This window comes from Bubalus bubalis, chromosome 1 (genome assembly GCF_019923935.1).
Source record: "Bubalus bubalis isolate 160015118507 breed Murrah chromosome 1, NDDB_SH_1, whole genome shotgun sequence".
NCBI classification, from domain to species: Eukaryota; Metazoa; Chordata; class Mammalia; order Artiodactyla; family Bovidae; genus Bubalus; species Bubalus bubalis.
Window position 1 is genome coordinate 110,836,309 of NC_059157.1, and position 25,154 is coordinate 110,861,462.

A 25,154-nucleotide genomic window follows, 5' to 3' on the forward strand; every position below is an offset into this window, starting at 1 on the left:
CCATGATTACCTCTTGCTCTCACTATGGGAACTAGTCCTTAATTTGATAGAGACTTTTAGGAAAGGGGAAAAAACAATCTGGAAATTGCAGATAAAATTTGAGCACATCTTAGGTGATGTTCTAAAAAGAAATATCTCATATAAATCTTTTATAGGCATTTAGTAGAAAGTTGTTCAGGAAGCCCCCCAGCAGGTGCAGACACTAATTGAGCGGGTAGGAGTGAGGAGGGGCGGGGTTTAGAAGGAGCGGCGGCTTCCCAGGCAAAGCCCGGATGCAACGGGAACTCAGGCAAAGGTTAAGAGGAAAAGAGCACAGCCTTGGGTGTCCAGAGAGTCAGGTTTAAAGAGTCCAGAGGTTGAGGTTGTGGCCTTGCCAGGGCACCAGTGTGGGAGATGGAGGTGCGAAGAGAGGACTGAAAAACCGCAAGTAACCGAGGAATCCAGACTTCGAGGAACCTTTAGGGCATTCAGACAAGGCGTTCAAGGGAAACTCTCTCTGAATGCGTTTCAGGGTGGTTTGGCTCCTGCGTCAGTAATTTTGGGTTTCAAGTTTAAAAAATCTGACAAAAGTGTAGATTAAACAAGATGGATATGTACTTTTCTCTCAAACAACCTAAAGTTGGAAACTTGGTAGTCCAGAGCCGGTCTGCAGCACCACAACGCGAAGGATGGGGCTTATTCCTTGGCCTGCAGTTTTCCTCTTCAGGACTGCCTCACCGTCAGGGTTTCTGCAACTCCAGCCTTCACATCTACCACACAGGTAGGAAGAGGGAGGAAGCGGGGAAGAACCAAACAAGCGCTTATCAACAGTGTCAGTCCGCTTTAAAGGCTATTCTCTGCAAGATTCCCCACTGTGATCCCTACTTATATCTTTTAACCCCATCTATTTTACTTGACCAGTCCTAACTAAAAGAGAGGCTGTAGGAATAGGAGTTTTTTTAAGCTTGGTATTGAGTTGTTTTTAATAAAATTGGGGTTTTCTTCGTAAGATAAAAGGAAATTATGGATATTAAACACAATTAGCAGGCTCTACCACAAACCCCAACCATATGACAGAAAAATTATTTCTAATTCCCAGTTATGTGTTGAGGGAAGCTCTGAGGTGTTCTCTAGATGTCCTTTCACTGATTCTGAGGAAGAACAAGACAGTTTGCAGACAGCTGCTTCCAAAAACAAGTCAGAACTAAGTCAGATTAAGGACAGATAACAATGATATTAAAAAGAGATGCCTGTGAGAAGGCCTGGAGGAAGTATTAAAACATCATAGCGATTACAGAGGTGGCTACAGTGATGGGATTATGACTTTCCCAGTTTTCTGTTATGTATTTGTTGTATTTTCCACTTTTTTAAAAAGAAAAATAGAGGATTTTCTGCTGTGTTCTTTTTTTACTGTTATACTTCTTTTAGAGGGAAGGCATTTGGGCCAGCCTGCTTAAAATGAAACATATGTCCAGTGTGCAAACTAAGCCAAAAGGCCACAAAAATGTGTTTCAGAAACCAGACCAGGGCATTTGAGATTGCCCTTGCATAAACATATTGTGTGTGTGCTATATTGACTCCATGTCATCTGTAAAGATGCCATAAAGAGCTAGCAAAAGCCCCCAGGAAGGAAAATTAGAAAATGAGAGAGCTGCCCTAGGAGGGTTACTGAAGAGGCAACAGCCAGAGGCCTGTTGGAAGGAGGACCTGGGTTCTAGGTCTTTCCTCACCCCTGCCTTTAACTGGTGGTAGGATCCTAGGAAAATTAACCTATCTTGTCCTGGTTTTCTTACCTAGAAAATGAGAGAATAGGACAAGATGATCATTAAATTTTTTTTTACTCCTAAATAGTTTTATTTTATGTTATTGTGCAACCGAGAGAGAAAACAGAAATATTTTGCAAGGTAAGGGTAAGGAGGAATGAAAGCAAGCAAGTAGTCTTAACATGGGAACAGGTTTAGCATGCTGACTGAAATTCTAGCACTAGGAGGGGTTCCCCAGGTGTACCTTGTTGTAGCCATCCAATTAAAATTCCTGAAAAAAGGAATTACTTTTGTAATCTCCTAAGCCAATAAGATGGACTAATTCCTTGAGAAAAAATTTTAACACAGTTATTTTTTTAAACAGCATTAATTCCACAGTTCTCTTAACCTTGCCATACAGTTTTCCTTAATGTCTCTTCCTTCAAACTCCCAGTCCTTATCTCTTTAAAGCTCCACAGGTCTTCCTGTCTTAAATTTAGAAGCATCCAGTGGTCAGTTTATATTACTTTCTGGATGATTTTTAATTAAAAAAAAAGTATGTACTTTTAATTGGAAAATTTAGGATATGCATCTGTGTCTGTTTGTGTGTGTATATGCAAGGGATTGCTGTGGCTCTTCTGAAAGATTGTCCTGGAAAATATCTTATAATCTAATATACTGCTCTAATGAGATTGTTTTTCTAATGCAAATGAGGCCCGGAATTCAGCAGAAGAAATGGAGCTTCTCTCCCTGCACTACCACACTAATTATACTTATTTTGTTAACACAGCTCTTCCTTGAGCAAAGTTTTGCTCCTTCTTCTTTCCACTGGTAACTTGGGGATCAGGACATAAAATTCTGGTTCTTGGGTGGGTGGGGAAGTCAATTAGCCAAATGTTAAGGGAGAGAAAGCAGAACAGTACAGATTTAGCCACAATTTACTGGAAATTAAGCCTCTTCACCTTCACTGTGGCCTCAGTGCAGCCTCTGCTCCTTGGTCCCTGTGAGCCTTCATGATTACTTGGATCAACATGGGAATTGTAAACCCTCTGCACTAAGTCCCTGCTTTCATTTCCTTGGCACTGATATTCCATGAAACTCCTCTTTCAAAATTGCCCTCCACTGTGACAGAAAAAACCTTTTCCAACCGTGTTCCCTCATCCTACCCTCCAGATCGAGAGAAAGAGGTGCCTCTCCATTTAACGTCTGGGGCCTTCCCGGGTGGTCCAGTGGTTAAGACTTTGCCTTCCAGTGCAGGGAGTGCAGGTTCAGTCCCTCATGGGGGAACTAAGATCCCACAGTCCTTGGAGCCAAAACACCAAAATATAACAGTATTGTAACAAATTCAAAAAATTTGAGTGGACTTTAAAAATGGTCCATGTCTTTTCACCTTGCTTATAGTTTCTTTTGTTGTGCAGAAGCTTTTAATTTTAATTAGATCCCATTTGTTTATTTTTGCTTTTATTTCCAATATTCTGGGAGGTGGGTCATAGAGGATCCTGCTGTGATTTATATCAGAGAGTGTTTTTCCTATGTTCTCCTCTAAGAGTTTTATAGTTTCTGGTCTTATGTTTAGATCTTTAATCCATTTTGAGTTTATTTTTGTGTATGGTGTTAGAAAGTGTTCTAGTTTCATTCTTTTACAAGTGGTTGACCAGTTTTCCCAGCACCACTTGTTAAAGAGATTGTCTTTAATCCATTGTATATTCTTGCCTCCTTTGTCAAAGATAAGGTGTCCATAGGTGCGTGGGTTTATCTCTGGGCTTTCTATTTTGTTCCATTGATCTATATTTCTGTCTTTGTGCCAGTACCATACTGTCTTGATGACTGTGGCTTTGTAGTAGAGCCTGAAGTCAGGCAGGTTGATTCCTCCAGTTCCATTCTTCTTTCTCAAGATTGCTTTGGCTATTCGAGGTTTGTGAAATTATTTGTTCTAGCTCTGTGAAAAATACCGTTGGTAGCTTGATAGGGATTGCATTGAATCTATAGATTGCTTTGGGTAGTATACTCATTTTCACTATATTGATTCTTCCAATCCATGAACATGGTATATTTCTCCATCTATTAGTGTCCTCTGATTTCTTTCACCAGTGTTTTATAGTTTTCTAATATAGGTCTTTAGTTTCTTTAGGTAGATATATTCCTAAGTATTTTATTCTTTTCGTTGCAATGGGGAATGCAATTGTTTCCTTAATTTCTTTATTTTCTCATTATTAGTGTATAGGAATGCAAGGGATTTCTGTGTGTTGATTTTATATCCTGCAACTTTACTATATTCATTGATTAGCTCTAGTAATTTTCTGGTGGAGTCTTTGGGGTTTTCTATGTAGAGGATCATGTCATCTGCAAACAGTGAGAGTTTTACTTCTTCTTTTCCAATTTGGATTCCTTTTATTTCTTTTTCTGCTCTAATTGCTGTGGCCACAACTTCCAAAACTATGTTGAATAGTAGTGGTGAAAGTGGGCACCCTTGTGTTGTTCCTGACTTTGGGGAAATGCTTTCAATTTTTCACCATTGAGGGTAATGTTTGCTGTGGGTTTGTCAGAATGGGAGAAAATAATAGCAAATAAAGCAACTGACAAACAACTAATCTCAAAAATATACAAGCAACTCCTACAGCTCAACTCCAGAAAACTAAACCACCCAATCAAAAAATGGACCAAAGAACTAAATAGACATTTCTCCAAAGAAGACATACAGATGGCTAACAAACATACGAAAAGATGCTCAACATCACTCATTATCAGAGAAATGCAAATCAAAACCACAATGAGGTACCACTTAACGCCAGTCAGAATGGCTGCTATCCAAAAGTCTACAAGCAATAAATACTGGAGAGGATGTGGAGAAAAGGGAACCCTCTTACACTGTTGGTGGGAATGCAAACTAGTACAGCCACTATGGAGAACAGTGTGGAGATTCCTTAAAAAAATGGAAATAGAAATGTCATACGACCCAGCAATCCCACTGCTGGGCATACACACTGAGGAAACCAGAATTGAAAGAGACACGTGTACCCCAATGTTCATCTCAGCACTGTTTATAATAGCCAGGACATGGAAACAACCTAGATGTCCATCAGCAGATGAATGGATAAGAAAGCTGTGATACATATACACAATGGAGTATTACTCAGCCCTTGCCCCTGAAACATGGGTGTATAACCACGCAATCTCAGCAGTTTGCTCTGCTTTAAATCCTATAGCTCTTATGAGTTAAAAAGGAAGTTAAATAATGGTCACCATTAAAAAGAATACATATGAATCAGTTCTAATGATGTGGATGAAACTGGAGCCAATTATACAGAGTGAAGTAAGCCAGAAAGAAAAACACCAATACAGTATACTAATGCATATATATGGAATTTAGAAAGATCGTAACGATAACCCTGTATGTGAGACAGCAAAAGGGAACAGATGTATAGAACAGTCTTTTGGACTCTGTTGGGGGGGGGGGGGGAATGATTTGGGAGAATGGCATTGAAACATGTATAATATCATATAAGAAATGAATCGCCAGTCCAGGTTTGATTCAGGATACAGGAAGCTTGGGGCTGGTGCACTGGGATGACCCAGAGGGATGGTATGGGGAGGGAGGTGGAAGGGGTGTTCAGGATTGGGAACACGTGTACACCTGTGGCTGATTCATATTGATGTATGGCAAAACCAATACAATATTGTAAAGTAATTAGCCTCTAATTAAAATAAATTAATTTAAAATAAAAAAAGAAAAAAAAATGGTCCACGTCAAAAAAAAAAAAATCTTAAAAAAGTTTATGTCTGTACTGTATACTCCTCCACAGTTCCCAGAGACCATACCTTTGGGTAAATCTGAAGGAGCTGGGCTATCCAGCTCTCGTTAAGCCCAGACTTGGCACATTATTGAAGACTACAAAAGCCTGAGGCAGAAAAGTCTAAAGGGCAGTGTAGGTCTTTGTTAATTCTTAAAGACATGGAGAAGAGATATGCAAAACTTCCTTAAAATATTTTGTAAACTTCTCACCTTTCCGAATCCCACTTCCTTCTTACCTGCCTTTCCTCTGTCTACTTACCCAGTCTTTCCCTCTGGGAGTCAGCTTCATTTTATAAGTCAGTTGGCTTCTGTCAGCTTTTCCCTCTCCCCTCCTGATCACATGGCACAACTAAGGCTCAAAAATTAGCTGTCCAAGAAAATGTTCTTTCTCTTTAGAGCTCAGGGGTGATACTCATCATTCAACATTATACAATAGGGATAAGAATCATACCCTCATACAGTTCTTGCAAAAATTAAGTGATATAATATATCTCATTAAGTTCTTAGAATAGTAGCTGTATGTTGTAAGTGCTAAACACATTTCAGTTCCTGTTATTACTATCTATTTTCCTGACAATCACATTTATTTTTTTCCTTTTCTAGCAATTCCTCATTTGCTCCTGTTCTCCATCCTAAACTATCTATACTAACCATTTCTGACTTTTTAAAAATGATGTTTTTTGAAATATAAATTATCCATTTCCATTTTCAAAGTGCCTATTACTCCTCAAGTTCTTGATTTCTAGAAGATCATAAGAGAAAAAATACCATGAAAAGAACTTTCCTTCATAGCATGGACAGCCATGGAGGTATACCAAGCGGACCTCCCATCAAGAATTTGCTGTGCAGTTTTAATGAGTATAGATGACTGTCTTCTTTCACTGCATCCAGGATCTGCCCCAGCTTTCTAGCCAGGCCACATGCCTTATATACATGCACCTGCCTTACAGAGGTGTTTGTCATACATGTACCTGCCTTATAGAGGTGGTAGTTCCTCCCTCCCATCACCCTCTGGTTCTATCAGGCCAGGAGGAGTAGGCTGGAGTGGAGTTTGAGAAGAGAGGAAGAAAATTTTGGCAGAAGGTGGGGAAAGGCATGCATATGGACATGGACTGTGGTTTGGAGCAGAAATGTATAAATTGTGTACAGGGAATAGTAAGGTTGTTACAACGAAGCAAAATGTATGAAAAACAGAGCAATGAAATAGGGGGGTATGGAATAGTATCATCAGTGATGAATAATGACTAGCCTGGAGGTAATTGGTCAAGAGCTTAAGGCAAATGCAAAATTGTCTAGATTTAATGCATGGAGCAAGAGTATGTAATTCAGGCTTATAATTATTAATAATGATAATTGGTCTTGATTTTGGAGGGCTTACTATGTCTGAGTAATAACTCAGGTGCAAGAACCTCCTAAATGGTCTCCCTGAATTTCTTCTTGTTCTAATTCTTACGTCAATGGAGTAACCACAGTAATATTTAAAAACTGCAGATCTGATCATATTGTTGACTCCTCCCTCATCCTTCTTAAAATTCTTACTGGTTTCTCTTCGTTCTTATGAGAAAGACCAAAATCCTTTTCATGGATGACTAGGTCCTGCCCAATCTGGCTTCAGCCTTTTCAGCTTCAAATCTTATTCTCCTTTGGTTCCATAACCCAAGTCCTGCCCTCTCCTGGCAGAGTGCTTTCACAGATGCTCTTGCTTATCCTAGATGGCTCCTGCCAGTACCTCTTGGTCTGGTTAATGCGGCTTTATCCTCTACATCTCCATGTAAAGGACACATTGTAAGGGAAGGCTAAGCTAGGTTCTGCCTTAATCTCTCTTGGAATTCTCCTTCATAGCATGGACAGCCACGGAGTTACACCAAATGGATCTCCTGTTAAGAATTTGCTGTGCAGTTGTAAAGAGTATAGCTGACTGACTATCTTCTTTCATTGCATCCAGGACCTGCCCCAGCTTTCTAGCCAGGCCACGTTCTTCCAGGTAGCCCCAATCTAGTGACCAGACATAGTGCGTAATCCTAGTGCCTGGTCATTCTTGTCCAACGTGGTATTCCTCTAATGGGCAACCTTTGTTCCTTGGTCCCTTTCGACATGGCCAAGCCTTTGAGAGATCTGCATTGCAGTCTGATACTCTTCTGCCCAATTCTGCTTCCTCTGCCCTTAACATTTCTCAAACATTAACCACCCCCCCCACCCCTACCAAATCTCTTATGCTTATAATTCTGTCTTTGCAACTGTTCCCTGGAGGACCCAAATGACACATAGCACTTAGAGCTTTTTAAACTGATATATTTATTTGTATGATATCTAATGTTTGCACCACACTGAAAAATTCGTGAGGGGAAGGTCCAGTTTTGCACTCAAAATTATATGCTTAGTTATCTTCCAGAGTACAAAAAGGCACTTAAAAGCGGTTTATGACAAGAAAGTAAAGCATTTTTACATGCATTATTATCTCACTAATCCTTTGAGAGTGGTTCTATTTTTGTGACATTTTGAAGATGAGGAAACTAAATGAGAGATTAGCCCAAATTTGGATACAGGTGTGTCTGATGTCAAACATCTTCTGAACTGATGCTTAATTCCTTTTCTGCTTAGGTGAAAACAAGAATCAAAATGATTCTTCAACTAGGGCCCTTGGGTTTTTACCTTGCTGGGTCCTTGATCCATCAAATATTGTAAGCTTGATTTGAAAGCTATCTTACCAAATTAATCTTTGTATTTCTAACAGTGATTGACCCTGAGAAGTACTCACTCCATGTGCAGCAAACTGGATGGGCAGCGGAGGGCAGGGATGATGCTTAAAGATGATTCTTGCCACCTCTGTAGATACCAGTAGAGGAGTGTGTCAACTCTATGGATTCTCAAGAGGAATCGATGTCCAGGATTCTGGAGCACAATCTTCTTTGACCACCATTCTTGTCCCCCCAGGCAGTGTCCCCTGCAAAGTTTCCATTAAAGGTGCAAAGAGAAAATGGTGCGCCTGAGAACCAATCACTTCTCTCTTGCCTTGAGTTGTGATGTACTTAATGCAGCTAAGAATGAATGATTGTAGCAGAGCCTGGGAGGAACCTTTGAGAAAAATTTAGCCAATTTATTTCACAGGGGGAAGAAATCGAGACCCAGAGAGGTGAAGAAACTTGCCCAAGTAGCTGAAGTAGAACTGAAACTAGATCACATATTTCTCCATTTCTGACTGCCAGCTGCAGAAGAATCTATGGATCTTCATTTTGCTTCTTAGCAAGAAGGATAAACTTTGCTCCAGAGAGAGTCATGCAACCCCCTATTGCTGGGATATGGCCCAGGGAGAGAGGGATGGAATGAATACGGGGTTCTAGAATAGCAGTACTGTGCCAGAATCGGTATTTCCCAGACAAGCCTGACTTGTGAAAATAAAATACACTCACTGGCAAGAGAAGTGTAATTGCTTGACTATAGATTACCTAATGTAGTTTGAATCTTATCATTGCAAAGTCTGAGTGAATCTGAGTTCTCCTGCACTGCTTCCTCACATCTTTAATTGTTCTGGCCTAGAGCAATCACTGCTTTCTTTCAAGGAGCTCTTGCCACTGTGCTGACATTGAGTGTCTCTGTGTGAAGATTTGTGCCTTTCTGGTGTTGTTTTCATCTTATAAATTAAAAAGGAGGCAAAAATAGATCCTGCCAAAGGTCACACCACCTCAATGTTAGGACCAGTCTCTCTTCATTTACAAAGGGATGCTCAGCCTAGGAGGGATGGACCAGGTAGCCCTGGTTCTCTTCCAGCTGCTGGTCCTCTCTGGTGCCTGTCAGCGTGCCAGAGCCAGTGCCGCAACTCTCTTAGTGCCCATCATTATCCTGGTTGGCAAGGAGGCCCTGCTGGGTTTGGAGAGGGTCAGGGCACAGGGCCAGCCAAGATGAGAGGCCACAGAGAAGAAGTGAGGAAAAGAATCCTGGGGAAATGCATCAAAACAATGCTGAGAACACAACTCTTGCTATAGACTAAGGATTGGCAAGAAAGTGAAATAGCCCCGTTCAAGGTCAGAGCAGTGAGGACATGCTCAAGTTGGAAACTGAAATCAATTCTCCTTTCCTTTCAGCCTGGCAGCTGAATCTGGTGGGTACCTAGGAAGCTAGAACACTAAGAGACAGCCCTGGCAGCTGCATGAGCAAAAGGTGAAAGGGCCCACAGATACAGGGCCGGGGCCAGATAGGAGCCATTCTTTGACTCTTGTCATGAGTCCCTTGCTAATAAAGGCAGAGCCACTCCATGGCCCATGAAGGGCATTGTGGGAGTATCTATTCTTGTGGGCTCTCATTTTCATCACAATTGGTTTTCCATGTGTTTGTTTTTAAAATAAAGGAATCTATGTCCTTGTAGCTAAGACCATGTTTTGATGAGAGTGGGGGTGGGAAGAGGCTCTTCTTCTACCATAAGTTTTAAAATTCAGGGCAGGAAAGCTGCTGCCCTTCTTACCAGAATCAGTTCTTGCCAAGACAGGTTCAAATGTTTTGGATCAATGGAGCAAGAGGAAGGAGGTGGGGGAATATAGAAAAATAAAGCTCCTTTTCTCTCTTCTGCTTCACTGCTTGATGGGTACATAAAGGTGAATGTTTAGGAGTTGAGAAGGAGGCAGGGAAAATAGTGTCCAGAGGAAGAAAAAGTATCACAGAAAGAGAATTTTTAAAGAAAGAATAAAATCCATTGTTTGAAATTTTTAGCAGGAAAGAGACATTTTTCACATAGATACAGTTTACATAGATCTGTAAATGAGCAAATAAACTGAGAAGGGAAAGGGGAAAACAATGCAATGGCCAGAACAAGGTCTGCTGGAGGCAGGTCTGCTATCTGCTGTGATAGACAAGAAAGAGAAAAGATGTGTTTGCAGTGAATTTTCACATTTCAATTCAACATTTACTGAGCACCTAAATTAGGTGCGAGGCGTTGTGCTGGATACTGGGTATTCAGAAGCCTCCATGATAAGAGTTACACCACTAAGGAACTCAGATTCTGGAAGTTCACCGACAATCTCAAAACAAGGCATAATGTGACAGATTCAATAGAGGTACAAGCTACATGCTACAGAAGACAGATGAGTCTGACATGAATTCCATCTAGCAGAGCACAGAAACTGTCACAGAGGAAGTAACATTTGATCTAGAGTATGAAAGATGAGGTTTTTTTTTTTTTCCCTTTTCACTGTGCTTTGATGTTTTGAAAAGGTAAATTTATTAGCTTAAGAAAATTAAATCTCTCCATTTTGCATTATAGCAACTTCAGGGACAACATGTGAGATGACTCGTTGGATATGTTATTGTTGACTGAAAAAGTACATGCTACCTAAAAGTTGAGAGTTATGTTTTATTCCATGAAAATTTTTAGGACTTAAGCCTGAGAGGCAGCATCTCAAGTAACCCTGAGAGACCTTCTTTGACGATGGGGGACAGGAGGGAGAGCCAGGTTACATACAAATTTTGAAACAAAGAGCAGGAAGGTTGAATGTCAAAAGTTTTTTTTTTTTTTTAATTAAGGAAAACCAGATATCCCAAGTTAAGAAATTTAGAGCTTTTCTGTGTATGGGAAGATGCAAGAGACCTCCCACATAAGTCATTCCTTTGATAATACACCTCAGCTATGTAGGGCCAGTATCCTGTGTCTTTCGCATCCTAAGCTTCCTCAGGGTTCATCATAGGGAGTGTCTGCAGTTTGATGGCTGCTAGATGTCAGGTATTCATTCCTTCCCGGGTACCCTCAGTTCTCACCAGCTCACCTTCTGATGGTGGCTACAATTGTTGATGATTGTGACATCCTTTGTTTACTGATATGGCATGAAATATTCCATTTCTCATTACCTATCAGAGGTAAGGTCCAGACACAGTTGCTCCAATAGCCATGCAAAGGATCTTATGGAAACAAGAGAATTCAGAGTCCAGAGAACCCAACTAGTTACAATGAGTAGAAACTTCTCCAGGGTAAAGGGCAACTCATTATTTAAGAAAAGCAATTTGCCCCTCCCTCAATAATATGCAGCTATTGCATTCTTATTATTATACCTCAGATCATATTTATAATCTGTTATTTTTACATGTGAAATTGCTTTAAGAACATAGTAAGTATTTAAAGTTAGAGATTGGACTGCTTCACTCAGATGTTTTAACCAGAGGTCTGCAAATTTTTTCTTTAAAGATCCAGATAGCAAATATTTTCAGCTTTGCAGGCCACATGGTCTCTGTTGCAACTACCAGTTTCTACCTTTACAAGCATGGAAACAACCACAGGCGCCATATAAATGAATGAGCATGACTGCTTTCTAATAAAACTTTATTTACAAAAACAGTGAGCTGGATTTAGTCCTAAGGCCATAGTTTATTGACCTCTGCTTTTAATCATCAGTTTAATCGGCTCTCCTCAGACTCTCCCACTTCTATAGCCTGAAGGGCAGAGCAGATATCAATTAAGAGCATGGCCCTCCTTTCCAGCCCCTCATCAGTATTTTCTGAAGAATAATTTCCTTTTGTATTTTAAAATCAAAGCATTCTATTCTACCGTCTAACTGAAATTTCCACCTCCATTTTTTCTACTTCTAGCCAGGCATGTCTTAATAGCTACATGGATTAATCTTCTCATGCCTAGCAACAGCTGTGGCTAAGCTGCTCTGGAAACAGAATTTCCAGAGCTCTATCCTGCACTGTGGCGTAGATTGCCAGTTGTTAGCCTCAATGTTTATTCTTCTTTCCCTAGTAATATAACCCTCAATATTACTTAGGCAATTAGCCACCCAGAATGCAGACACTTTCCAGTTTCCTTGTAGCTGACCATGACAAGGTGATTAGGATCTTGCTAATGTGAGGTAAAAAGAAATATTGTGCAGCACCTTTCAGGAAACCATTTTACAAAGCAGTTGATGGGTGTCTTCTGTCCTTCATCATCCTTTCTCTATCATTCCACCTGGAAAATTGACGTGATGACCAAACTCTAGCTCTTCTCTTTGTCCATGAGGGTAGAGACTTTGTCACAGAATGTCAAAGCAGTGATGTGGAAAAGGTATGAATACTTGAAGACTGTGGATTCTCATAGCAGCCCCAGGCCACCTTACTTTGACCTGATCCAGAAATAAACTTTTGCCTTGTTTAAGTCACTGTTACTTACAGCCATACCTAACTGTAATTAATACCTTGCTTTAAATTTTTAAATAAGGAAATTTTTCTTGAAATGAAGATTGAGATGAATTTCACTGTAGGTCTTAAAATGACTATTTTTAAAAACAATAAAGTTTTTAGTCTTAAATCATTGAATATTTGTGATTGTCAAATGCAGAAGAGAGCACAGGTATCTCTTTGAATTTATTGGAAGTTTATATGATAGCTTGTAAATGTTTTGCTTCTTATGAGTTCAAATAACAAAGAGAGGCAATGGAGAAACATTTACTAATATCCTGGAATCTGGAGCCTGTTTGTTCTCTCAACAACGCTGTTAAAGCGACAGGGCAAAGGTTATGCTACTGATATACAACCAGGTTAAATGGACACCATCAGAGTGCTGAACAGAGCAGTACCTCTTAGAAGAGCTAAGGGTGTACATCTTCTACATTCCTTGTTCCTACTTGCACTCCAGGCTTGCAAACTGCAGCAAGGTCTGCCCTCCCACTCTAAGCTTGCACTCTAAGGCCCATTTTGTTGGAGGAGGTAATCAAGAGAATGTGCCCACCTGAGAGCTGGACCTGGGCATCAGAAGCTCCTCACTCCCTCCCCTGTCCTTGGAATGTTGGTTCTGCCCACCATTCCCACAGTGGGAACTTTTCCAAGGGCACAGCCTTGAAAGAGTAATGTGTTGTTGAGCCATCTGGATTGGATACATGACTAACCAGGTTAAAGCCTCTATATGAACTTTCAGACTCTGGCCAGAGAGGTAGGAGAGCATGGAAATCTACTTGTTTTGTGGCTACTCAAGGTAAGTCTCATGAGTAAGTGCCCTTGCTTGTTGAAACTGCCACTTACCAATCTGGAATGTGTCGACTAAAACAATAGTCACAACCTAGAAATTGAGAGTTATGTTTTATTTGGTGGGAATTCTTCAGACTTCGAGCCCAGGAGACAGCATCTCAGGTGATCCTGAGAGAACTTTTCAGAGGAGGCCATGCGGCATGGGGGAGGAGTCAGGTTATATAGAAGTTTGCAGCAAGAATATCAAAAGATTATTGTTAATTAAGGAAAACCAGATATCTCAAGGAATTTAGCACTCTTCTTTGTATGGGAAGATACAAGCCTCTAGGCTCACTAAAATAATTTCTTTTATATGCACCTCAGCTCTCTGGGGGCCAGTACCTTGCGTCTTTTTTTTTTTTTACATTCTTAGTTCCTCCTAGGGAGTGGCAGCAGCCCAGCCTACAACTGTTGGATCACAAGTATTGTCTCCCTTTTGGGTGCCCTTCAGGCTCAGAAATTCACATTTGGAGGCCCCAAATCGCTGATGGCTATGACATCCTTGTTTACTGATAAGGCAGGAAATACTTCATTTCACAAAATGATCTGCCTGTTTCTTTGGTCTCTCTTTGCTCTTCCCGATCAGGTGCCACTTTGAGAACCAACACAGCTTCTTGTGGGCTAGAAGGATATAAAATACGACCAGGAAACCCCAGAGCTGTCAGCTGATTCTCTCAACTGTTTGGAGAAAAGCTTATCTTTTGCTCACCAAGCAGACTGAGTTTTGATTCTGCTGTAGGAGTTCGCTATGCACAGAAGCCCCACAGAGCAGTCCTCTTCTGCATGATTCTCCAGTGCTGCTGCTGCTGCTGCTAAGTTGCTTCAGTCGTGTCCGACTCTGCGACTCCATAGATGGCAGCCCACCAGGCTTCCCTGTCCCTGGGATTCTCCAGGCAAGAACACTGGAGTGGGTTGCCATTTCCTTCTCCAATGCATGAAAGTGAAAAGTGAAAGGGAAGTCACTCAGTCATGTCCGACTCGAGCGACCCCATGGACTGCAGCCTACCAGGCTCCTCCGTCCATGGGATTTTCCAGTGCTGGGCAGTATAATTTGTCTTTTCCTCCTTTGCACTCAGTGTGGATGTTCCCTGACATGTTGATTTGTAAGACACAGGACAGAGGCAAAAAGGTTGCAATGGCTCTACAAGGTCATACACAGGCCCTGTTTTTCTTTGTCTGCCACTAGCTGGGCAGTCTGGAAAAAAAGATTGCCTCTTTCCTGCTGTGCTTTACTTGAGAAAATGAAAAGTAATAAACCCCTCTTCTTTACTTTTATTCCTCATAAATGCTCTAAGGCAAGGACCATCAGGCTTCTGAAAGATTTATCTCTTAGGGGCTCAAGCTATCCCAGTCCATGGCCTATAATTCCAGCCTTTCCTTCTCAAACTCTACACTTCCTTCTTTTCATACAAAAATGGGGAGATGCTACTGTTCCTCACCCTGATTGTAGGCCACAGTCAGTGCCACACTTTCCTCGGGACTAGTATTTGACACCCCAATGCTGGTAACAATTTCAGGTTTAGTTCTTTCAATTGTGAGGAACCAGAGATAAATGACGGGGAAGGTAATGGCACCCCACTCCAGTACTCTTGCCTGGCAAATCCCATGGACAGAGGAGCCTGGTAGGCTGCAGTCCATGGGGTCGCTAGGAGTCGGACACGACTGAGCGACTTCACTTTCACTTTTCACTTTCATGCATTGGAGAAGGAAATGGCAACCTGGTCCAGTGTTCTTGCCTGGAGAATCCCAGGGACGGGGGAGCCTGGTGGGCTGCCATCTTTGGGGTCGCACAGAGTCGGACGCGACTGAAGCGACTTAGCAGCAGCAGCAGCAGAGATAAATGAGGGGAGTGGCTATTCTAAGGATATACTTGGGCTGTCAGTGAGGCTAGAAATCTGGCTGGAGTCAAAGCAGGTCTGGAGACAGGCTGCTTTCTCCAGTTCTCTCAAAGACATCTGGCTTCCCTACGTGACTTTCTTTTTGCTCTCTGGATGGCTTTGTCTTCATTCATTCACCAAATACTTATCACTTACCATATGCTGGGTACTGCTCTAGGCACCAAGAATACAGCAGTGAACAAAACAGAATCATGGAGTTCAACTTGAATGGAAAAAGACAGGCAAAACACAGATAAATGAGTAATGTCAAGTAGCAATACATATTATGAAGAAAAATAAATCCGGATAAGAAGATAGAGAGGAGCAGGGTGCTGTAGACAAAGCATTTCTCAGAGGTAAAATTTGAGCACAGATCCAAATGAATTGAGAGAAGGAGCCAAGTGGGGGAGGGTGTTCCTGCAGAGGAAATGGCAGGTATGAAGATCCTAAGGCAAGAATGTTCTTGGCCAGCGAAAGGATCAGCATGGATATTAGCTGTGGCTAGGTTGCTGAGAGCAGGGGGGATATTCACAGATAACAGGGTTGGAAAGAGGTGTCCTGGAGCCAGATTATGTTGGGCCCTGTAGGGCATGGTATAAACAGTCGTGATCTGATTTACAATTTACAAGTGTTAATGTGGAGGCTAGACTGTAGGGGAGCAGGGGTGAAAGCAGAGAAGCCAGCCAGGAGGTGAATGTAGTAATCCACAGAGGGGTGATGACAGCTGAAACCTGCTACTGCTGAGAAGGTAGGAAGGGGATGAATTGGAATAAATTTTGAAGAATTTGCTTGTCCATTGGATATTGCCTATGAGGGGGAAAATGAAAGCAAAGTTGACTTAAATATTTTTTTTGGCCTTAGAAACTGGGTGATGTTATTTTCTGAGAAGGAAAACAATGAAAGAAGAACAGGTTTGAGTAGGGAACACCAAGATTTTGATTATGGTAAACTTTTTTTTTCTTATACTGGTGAGTTTATTTTAATCTCTGAAAGCATCTGTCAATTTTCAACATCATTTCTATAGCATACAAAGATAGTAAATTTGAGTATGTCAGTTGAGATACTTGGGGCACAGTGGCAAATATAATCTGGAGTTAGAGAAGTTATAATTTTCATGATCTTTAACAAGTTTAGTAATTAGAAAAAAATAATAACAAAGGAAAGTACTTGACTAGCACTCACTTTGTGTCAGGCGCTGTTCTAAGTGCTTTATAGTCTACTAACTCAATCCTCAAAATAACCTATGAGGAAATAGGCATAGAGAGATTTCTGACTTGCCCTGGATCCCACAATGGAGCTGGTGTGGAGCTAGTGGAGAAACTTATGTAGCTGGTTCCAGAGACAGTGCTCTTAGCCATTTTGTTCTACTACCTCATGTGGTTCTGTGTTTTAGTCTGTTGATATGGTGCATTATACACTGATTTTCATATGTCAGACTACCTATACATTCCTGGGATAGATCCTATTTTGTTGTGATGTATGATTCTGCTTTCTGGTATTTTGTTGAATTTTGCCTCTGTATTCGTAAAGGATATTAGTCTCTATTTTTCTTTCTTGAGGTTTTTTTTTTTTTTTTGTCTCCTTTTGATATTACTGGCCTCATAGAATCAGTTGGGAGGTATTTCCCCCTGTTCTATTATTTGGGAGAATTTATGAAGTGTTGGAAAGCTGGGCTTTTCTTTTGGGAAATTTGTCAATTATTAATTCAATTTCTTTACTTGTTAAAGGTCTGTTCAGATTTTCTTGGTGTTTCCCTGGTGGCTCAGAAGGTCTTTCTTTCTTTCAGATTTTCTTCTTCTTAAATCAATTTTGGTAGCTCATGTCTTTGTAGGAATTTGTCCAGTTGCATCTGTAATGTGTATTTTACTGACATACAATTATTCATAGTGTTCCCTTATAATCCTTTTTATTTCTATAAAGTCAGTAGGAATGCTCCCTCTTTTATTCCCAATTTTAGAAATGTAGATACTTTCTCTTTTTTCTTGATAAATTTTACCAAAAACTTGTCAATTTGTTGAATTTTTCAAAGAATCAACTTTTGATTTTATTGATTTTATGTATTTTCCTATTCTACATTTCACTTATTTCTTCTCTGATATTATTTCTTCCTTCTACTTGCTTTAGGTTGGGTTTTTAGATTCTTAAGATAGAAGTTTAGGTTATTGATTTGTGATCTTTTATCTTTCCACCCCTGCTTTATTAAGGTATAACTGACAAATAATTGTATTATACTTAAAGTGTACAATGTGATGGTTTGATCAAGTGTGTATGCAGTGTCAAATAATTCACCCTATAAGGTTAATTAGCACATTCATCACCTCACGTGCTTAATTTTTTTGGTGAGAACACTTGAGTTCTACTCTCTTAGCAAACTTCAGTTATATAATGCAGTATTAATTGTAATCACTATGTTATATATTAGATTCTCAGAACTTATTCATCTTATAGATTAAAATTTGTACCCATTTACCATCTTTCCCCATTTCTTTGACCCCAAGCCCTTGGCAACATTCACTCTACTGTCTGTTTCTATGAGTTAAACTTTTTTTTTTAAAGAATGTGTATTATGATAGCATGCAGTATTTGTCTTTATCTGTTGAACTCATTTATTATAATACCCTCCAGGTTAATTCATGTTATTGCAAATGGCAGTATTTTCTTTTTTGGGTCTGAATAAAATTCCATTGTGTGTGTGTATATATATATTCACCACATTTTTGTTTTAATCCATTCATCCATTGATGGGCACTTAGGTTGTTTCCATACCTTGACTCTGGAGGATAATGCTGCAGTGAACAGAGAATGCAGATATTTCTTCTATATCCTATTTTCGTTTCCTTTGAATATATACCCAGCAGTGGGGTTGGTGAATTATATGGTAGTTCTATTTTTAATTTTGTGAAGAACCACCATACTGAATTTCCAGGTTTTCTAACACCGTTTATTGAAGAGATTATTCTCTCACCATTGTATGTTCTTGACATCTTTGTTGAAAATTGATACCATATATGCAAGGGTTTATTTATGGGCTCCCCATTCTATTCCGTTAGTATATGTTTCTGTTTCTATGCCAATACCATACTATTTTGGTTACTATGGCTTTGTAATGTAGTTTGAAATCAGGAATTGGCTATTTGGAGCTTTTTGTGATTCCATATACATTTTAGAGTCCACAAAGCCTGACCTTCAGGCAATGTCTAGGAAAGTCAGGACATTAGACATGCACTTTAGGCTGTATCAGATAAACTGGGAACATTGTTTTCTTTGCTACTAATTCTGCTGAACCAGAGGGAATAGTTTCTGGGAGTGCTTATGAACCAAATAGAATCACCTCTTTGTTCTGTGTGGTTCTGGGGAACTTGTGAATGCTGAGCCCTGATAGCTCTCAGAGCTCAGTGGTTTGAGAACCATTCCCTTGGGTGGCCACTGTAAAAGTTAAGGTCCTAGATGTGTGGACTAGATTCTCTCAGGGAGAAGCTGGAGGTTTGGTTTTACTACTGGAGTGAGCCAGTGGGTTACAGCAGGAGCATGCCTATTCAGGCTCCTGGAAGGATTCTAGTCAGCTTCCATAGGCAGGCTGGTTAGAAGCCAGGACTTCAAGCAGCATCTGGTGAAATATGCAGTCAGACCCCTTCCAGGAAAAAAATGGGAGATAGGCATTTTTGCTTGTGTGCCTGTTTGAAAACTCCTTTTAAAAAAATTAATATAACTCTATGGGACTTGTGAATACCAAGCATTGTTGGCAATCAGAGCTAGGTGACTTAAAGGCCCATTTCTCAGATAGTACTCAAAATTTGAGGTGCTAGATGGACACGCTTTTTCCAGGTAGAAGCTGGAAACTTGGTTGTGTTGGAATATGCAAGAGGGAAAATGTGGGTGAGTGTTTACTAGCCCACCAGTTCTTTTGGGTGCCTGGGAGGATTCCAGTCATCACCAGACGTGTACTGATTAAAAGTTAGCCTCTCAGGCACCAGTTACTAAGGTTCACAGCAAACCCTTCTGGGAGCAAACTGGGAGATGGGAAATTTTGCCTGCCCCTTCTGTACTGAGCCTGCACATATGGCTGCAGGGAGAGCTCACATGCCTGATGAAAAACTGCTTCTTTTGGAATATCCTGGTGGTCCAGTGGTTGGGACTCTGTGGGTTCACTGCCAAGGATCCAGGTTCAGTCCCTGGTGGGGGAATTACAGTCCTGCAAACCACGTGGCATAGCCCCAAACAAAATAAAAATCCCAGCTTCTTTGTTTGCTAAAGTCCTATGGGACTCATGGATGAATGCAAGCCAGATTGGTTATTAGAGCTAGGTGATTTGGGGATCTGTCCCCAGGTGCTGCTAGAACCTGCCTGCTGCTACAGGAGACATAAGAGACAAGGGTTTGAGCCCTAGGTCCTAGATCTGGAAGATCCCATGGAGGAGGAAATGGCAACCCACTCTGGTATTCTTGCCTGAGAAATCCCATGGACAGAGGAACCTGGCAGGCTACAGTCCATGGAGTCACAAAGAGTCAGACACACCTGAGGCAACTTAGCATGCACTTTGAAAGTAGTTGCTAGTTGGTGACAGAGGACACCCTTAGGTGGCAACTGTAAAAGTTGGGGTGCTAGATGAAGAAACTTTGGGCAAGTTTCTTCCAGGAAGATCCTGGTGACTTGGTTTTACAGTTGGAGTGAGCCAGAGAGAGAAGGTAGGGAAGTGCCCACTGGCTCTTTTGGGCTCTGGGCAGGATCTGTCAATACATAGATGTGGGCTTATTAGAAGCTGGACCCTCGGGTAGCAGCTGGTAATCGGATAGAAGAAGAAAAGAGTTATAATTTTAAAATACGTTTATAATGTCTTTTATAATTACTTAGGTAATTAACTTTATTGGTTCTCTCTTTTTTTTTAATGTGGATTTGAATTATTGTCTCATATCCTTGATTTTAGCCAGAAGGTCTCCTTTTAGTATTTCTTTTAAGGCAGATCTGTTAATGATACATTTTCTGTGTTTTTGTTTATCTGGGACTATCTTAATTTCACTGGTTTTGAAAGAAAATTTTGCTAGGGGTAGAATTCTTGGTTGACTGTGACTTTCTTTTACTACTTTGATTATATCAGCTCAGTGTCTTCTGGCCTCCATAGTTTCTGATAAGAAATTAGCTGTTAATTTTATTACAGCTCCCTTGTACATAATAAATTGCTTGTCTTATTGATTTTAAGATTCATTGTCTTTGGCTTCAAACATTTTTATTACAATGTATTTCAGTATGGATCTCTTTAGGTTTATCCTTCTTGGAAATTTTTGAGTGTTGATTATGGATGTGCAGATTAATGTTTTTCATCAAATTTGGGAAATTTCTGACAACTATTTCTTCAAATATTGTTTCTGACCTTCTCTTTCTCTCTTACTCCCTCTTTCCCACTCCCCCTCTATATCCCTCCCTCCTCCTTGGAACTCCTGTTATGTCTATGTTGATATTTTTTATGTTCCTATGTTGATATTTTTGATGTTCCTATGTTGATATTTTTGATGTTTTTGATATTTTTGACATTGATATTTTTGACATTGATATTTTTGACAGCCTTCTGACACCTTACTTCTAGAAGCATATATACATTCTGTTTTCTCTGCAAACTGGATAATCTTGACCTATCTTCAAGTTCATTGATTTTTTTTCTTCTGCCATCTCAAATTAGCTGTTGAGCCATAGTATTAAATTTTTAATTTCAGTATTGTACTTTTCAACTCTAGAATTTATATTTGCTTTTGAAAAAACTTATAATTTCCATCTCTTGATGTTTCCTATTTTGTAAGACATTCTTATTTTCCTTTAGTCCTTTGAACATACTTATAATAGCTTATATAAAGTCTTTGTTTAGAAAGTCCAGTGTTTGGGACAGTTTCTGTAGATTGCTTTTTCTTGTTTCTTTGCATGTATCTTAATTTTTTATTCATAACTAGGCATTTAAAATAATATAATGTGTTAATTGTGGCCATTGATGGCCCCTCTTTCCTAGGGTTTGTTGTTTCCCCCCTTATTATTGTTATTGCTTCTTGTTTGTTTGGTAACTTTTGGCAGTCACAAACTGGCACTTGCCGTGGGTGCTTGCCATCTGCCTCTACAAAGATTAAATCATGTGCCGCTGTAGTTGCTGATCCTCAACATCCCCTGAAGGAGTTCAGTGTGGAGAACAGAAATAAGGCACTCTGTGCTTTGGGAAACTGGCAGGAGAAGTCTTTAGATAGTTAGATATTATCAGGAACTGATTTTATGAGGCCAATTCTTATATCTCCTCATTTCTAGAAAAGCACTAAAATCCTTCAGGGTGATGATTGTTTGTCTTAACTAGCAGAAACTTCATGAGGCCAGCAGAAGCTTTCTACAAAAAATATGTGCTTGGTTGCATGTATTCCTGCTTTGCCAGAATCACATATTTACTGTCTTTTCCCATTACCTCTTTGAAATAGTTTCTCAGAGCTATCTGAAGTGCTGTCTCCTGAGCTTCAGTCCTCATAATGCCCCAAATAAAATGTAACTCACAATCTCATGTTGTGCATTTTTTTTAAGTTGACACTTTTCTAAACTAATTCTGTCAATTCTACATTATTTACTATGTTTCATCATTAAAGTCTCTGCTTTCTTATCTTACTGGTCAACTAATGATTGCACACTGATTTTCTTAAATGCTTTGAATTAATGTATCTCCTAGCCTTTGCAAATGAGCAATGTGTGTGTATTGGGGCATACCTTCAACTCCCTGACAATTCACAACTCTGCTTTATCCCTCACTTCCTATTTATGTAGAACCTCAATGTCAGCCAGAATCAAGATACTAGAACCTTCTCAGGCCTTTCCTGGGCATGTACAGACCCTTGCACATGTGTGTGTAGCTTTTTAGACTTTCAAGAATATGTTGCAGCTTTTCAAAGCCCCCTAAGGATATCTTATCCCCCAGCTTTTCTTCTTAGGTTTTTTGACAATCTCTTATTTGTCTCAGTAATTATCTTCCCTCCAGAAAGTTGTTTCATTAAACAATTACCATGAATTATTTTTTACAGATGCCCCAGGGAAAAGGCTATATATACTGAATGGGGTCTGGGCCAGATCAAATAAAGACCTGTGAGTTGGGGCTTCCAAGGAGATATCAAACAAGTAATACAATGATAATTCTTTCATATAGGAGTATTCCAAATCAATTTTGAATTTTTTACCATTGGCCATTAGGCTGACTTTCACAGCTATTGTGTTCACAAGGCTGTTAATATTCAAGTCTACTGAGGAAGTGGGAAGAGGGAGTTGGGAATAGGGCAACTTAAAACTCACTATCCTTACCAAGATTTGTACACTTTTATAAATAAATGCTTCTTAGATAGTATGGTTAATTTCCAGAGTTCTGAAAAAGTGGATTTCAAATATTCTCTTTGCTAGTGTTCTGTTTGCTTTTATGGAGGAACGGAATTTTACTCTATCATTTCTTATTCCACCATTCCAAAAGTGCTTCTCCTGAATATGTTAAATTTGAATTATTTGTTAGCACAAGACAAGATTGCAAAACTAACAGCATGTAATCTAGAATCAGATTTGTTTGGTTCTGCTAATTTCTAGCTGTGATAACTTTTGCCTCGCTTTCCTCTTCTATGAAGGCAGCTTGTGTGTGTGTGCTAAGTCTCTTCAGTCATGTCCAACTCTGTGCAACTTTATGGACTGTAGCCTACCAGGTTCTTCTGTCCGTGGAATTCTCCAGGCAAGAATACTGTAGTGGGTTGCCATGCCCTCTTCCAGGGGATGTTCCCAACCAAGGGATCAAACCCATGTCTCTTACATCTCCTGCATTGGAAGGTGGGTTCTTTACCACTAGTGCTGCCTGGAAAGCCCAGGAGGGAGTATATTATTAGTAGTAACTATCTTATAGAGTTGTTGAGGTATTACAAGAGTTAATTGCAAGTAAAGCATGTAGAATAGAGGTTGGCTGACTATGGTTTATAGACCAATCTTGCACACAATTTTGTTTTTCAAGGCCCCCATTATATCTACTACTGTGGGCAGGATTCCCTTAGAAGAAATGGAGTAGCCATCATAGTCAACAAAAGAGTCCAAAATGCAGTACTTGGATGCAATCTCAAAAACGACAGAATGATCTCTGTTCATTTCTAAGGCAAACCATTCAACATCACAGTAATCCAAGTCTATGCCCCAACCAGTAATGCTGAAGAAGCTGAAGTTGAATGGTTCTATGAAGACCTACAAGACCTTCTAGAACTAACATCCCAAGAAGATATCCTTTTCATTATAGGGAACTGGAATGAAAAAGTAGGAAGTCAAGAAACACCTGGAGTAACAGGCAAATTTGGCCTTTGAGTACAGAATGAAGCAGGGCAAAGGCTAATAGAGTTCTACCAAGAGAACACACTGGTCATAGCAAACACCCTCTTCCAACAACACAAGAGAAGACTCTACACATGGACATCACCACATAGTCAACATCAAAATCAGATTGATTATATTCTTTGCAGCCAAAGATGGAGAAACTCTATACAGATTAGAGCTTCTGCTGAAACAATACCGGGAGCTGACTGTGGCTCAGATCATGAACTCCTTATTGCCAAATTCAGCCTGAAATTGAAGAAAGTGGAGAAAACCACTAGACCATTCAGGTATGACCTAAATCAAATCCCTTATGACTATACAATGGGAGTGAGAAATGGATTTAACAGACTAGATCTGATAGAGTGCCTAATGAACTATGGGTGGAGGTTTGTGACATTGTACAGGAGACAGGAATCAAGACCATCCCCAAGACAAAGAAATGCAAAAAGGCAAAATGGCTGTCTGAGGAGGCCTTACAAATAGCTGTGAAAAGAAGAGAAGCAAAAAGCAAAGGAGAAAAGGAAAGATATACCCATTTGAATGCAGAGTTCCAAAGAATAGCAAGGAGAGATAAAAAAGCCTTCCTCAGCAATCAATACAAAGAAATAGAGGAAAACAACAGAATGGGAAAGACTAGGGATCTCTTCAAGAAAATCAGAGATACCAAGGGAACATTTCATGCAAAGATGGGCTCAATAAAGGACAGAAATGGTAGGGACCTAACAGAAGCAGAAGATATTAAGAAGAGGTGGCAAGAATACACAGAACTGTACAAAAAATATCTTCATGACCCAGATAATCATGATGGTGTGATCACTCACATAGAGCCAGTCATCCTGGAATGTGAAGTCAAGTGGGCCTTAGAAAGCATCACTATGAACAAAGCAAGTGGAGGTGATGGAATACCAGTTGAGCTATTTCAAATACTAGAAGATGATGCTGTGAAAGTGCTGCACTCAATATGCCAGCAAATTTGGAAAACTCAGCAGTGGCCACAGGACTGGAAAAGGTCAGTTTTCATTCCAATCCCAAAGAAAGGCAATGCCAAAGAATGCTCAGACTACCACACAATTTCACTCATCTCACATGCTAGTAAAGTGATGCTTAAAATTCTCCAAGCCAGGCTTCAGCAATATGTGAACCATGAACTTCCTGATGTTCAAGCTGGTTTTAGAAAAGGCAGAGGAACCAGAGATCAAATTGCCAACATCTGCTGGATCATCATAAAAGCAAGAGAGTTCCAGAAAAACATCTATTTCTGCTTTATTAACTATGCCACAGCCTTTGACTGTGTGGATAACAATAAACTGAAAAATTCTTCAAGAGACGGGAATACCAGACCACCTGACCTGCCTCCTGACAAACCTGTATGCAGGTCAGGAAGCAACAGTTAGAACCAGACATGGAACAACAGACTGGTTCCAAATAGGAAAAGGAGTATGTCAAGGCTGT

General features: G+C 40.1%; 1 protein-coding gene across 5 annotated transcripts in view; it reads left to right on the top strand.

Moving 5' to 3' along the window:
• The first annotated feature begins 206 nt into the window (after nucleotides 1-206).
• STXBP5L (syntaxin binding protein 5L) overlaps nucleotides 207-25,154 on the top strand; it is a 447,507-nt gene continuing 422,559 nt past the window's right edge. For 4 of the 5 annotated variants that reach the window (XM_044942382.2, XM_044942371.2, XM_044942374.2 and 1 more), the window contains exon 1: nucleotides 209-760. In XM_044942382.2, coding sequence (XP_044798317.2) covers nucleotides 586-760 — 175 coding nt within the window. In that variant the 5' untranslated portion in view covers nucleotides 209-585. Of the gene's footprint in view, nucleotides 761-25,154 lie in introns of all 5 variants that reach the window. The other variant, XM_044942363.2, reaches the window with a different exon arrangement.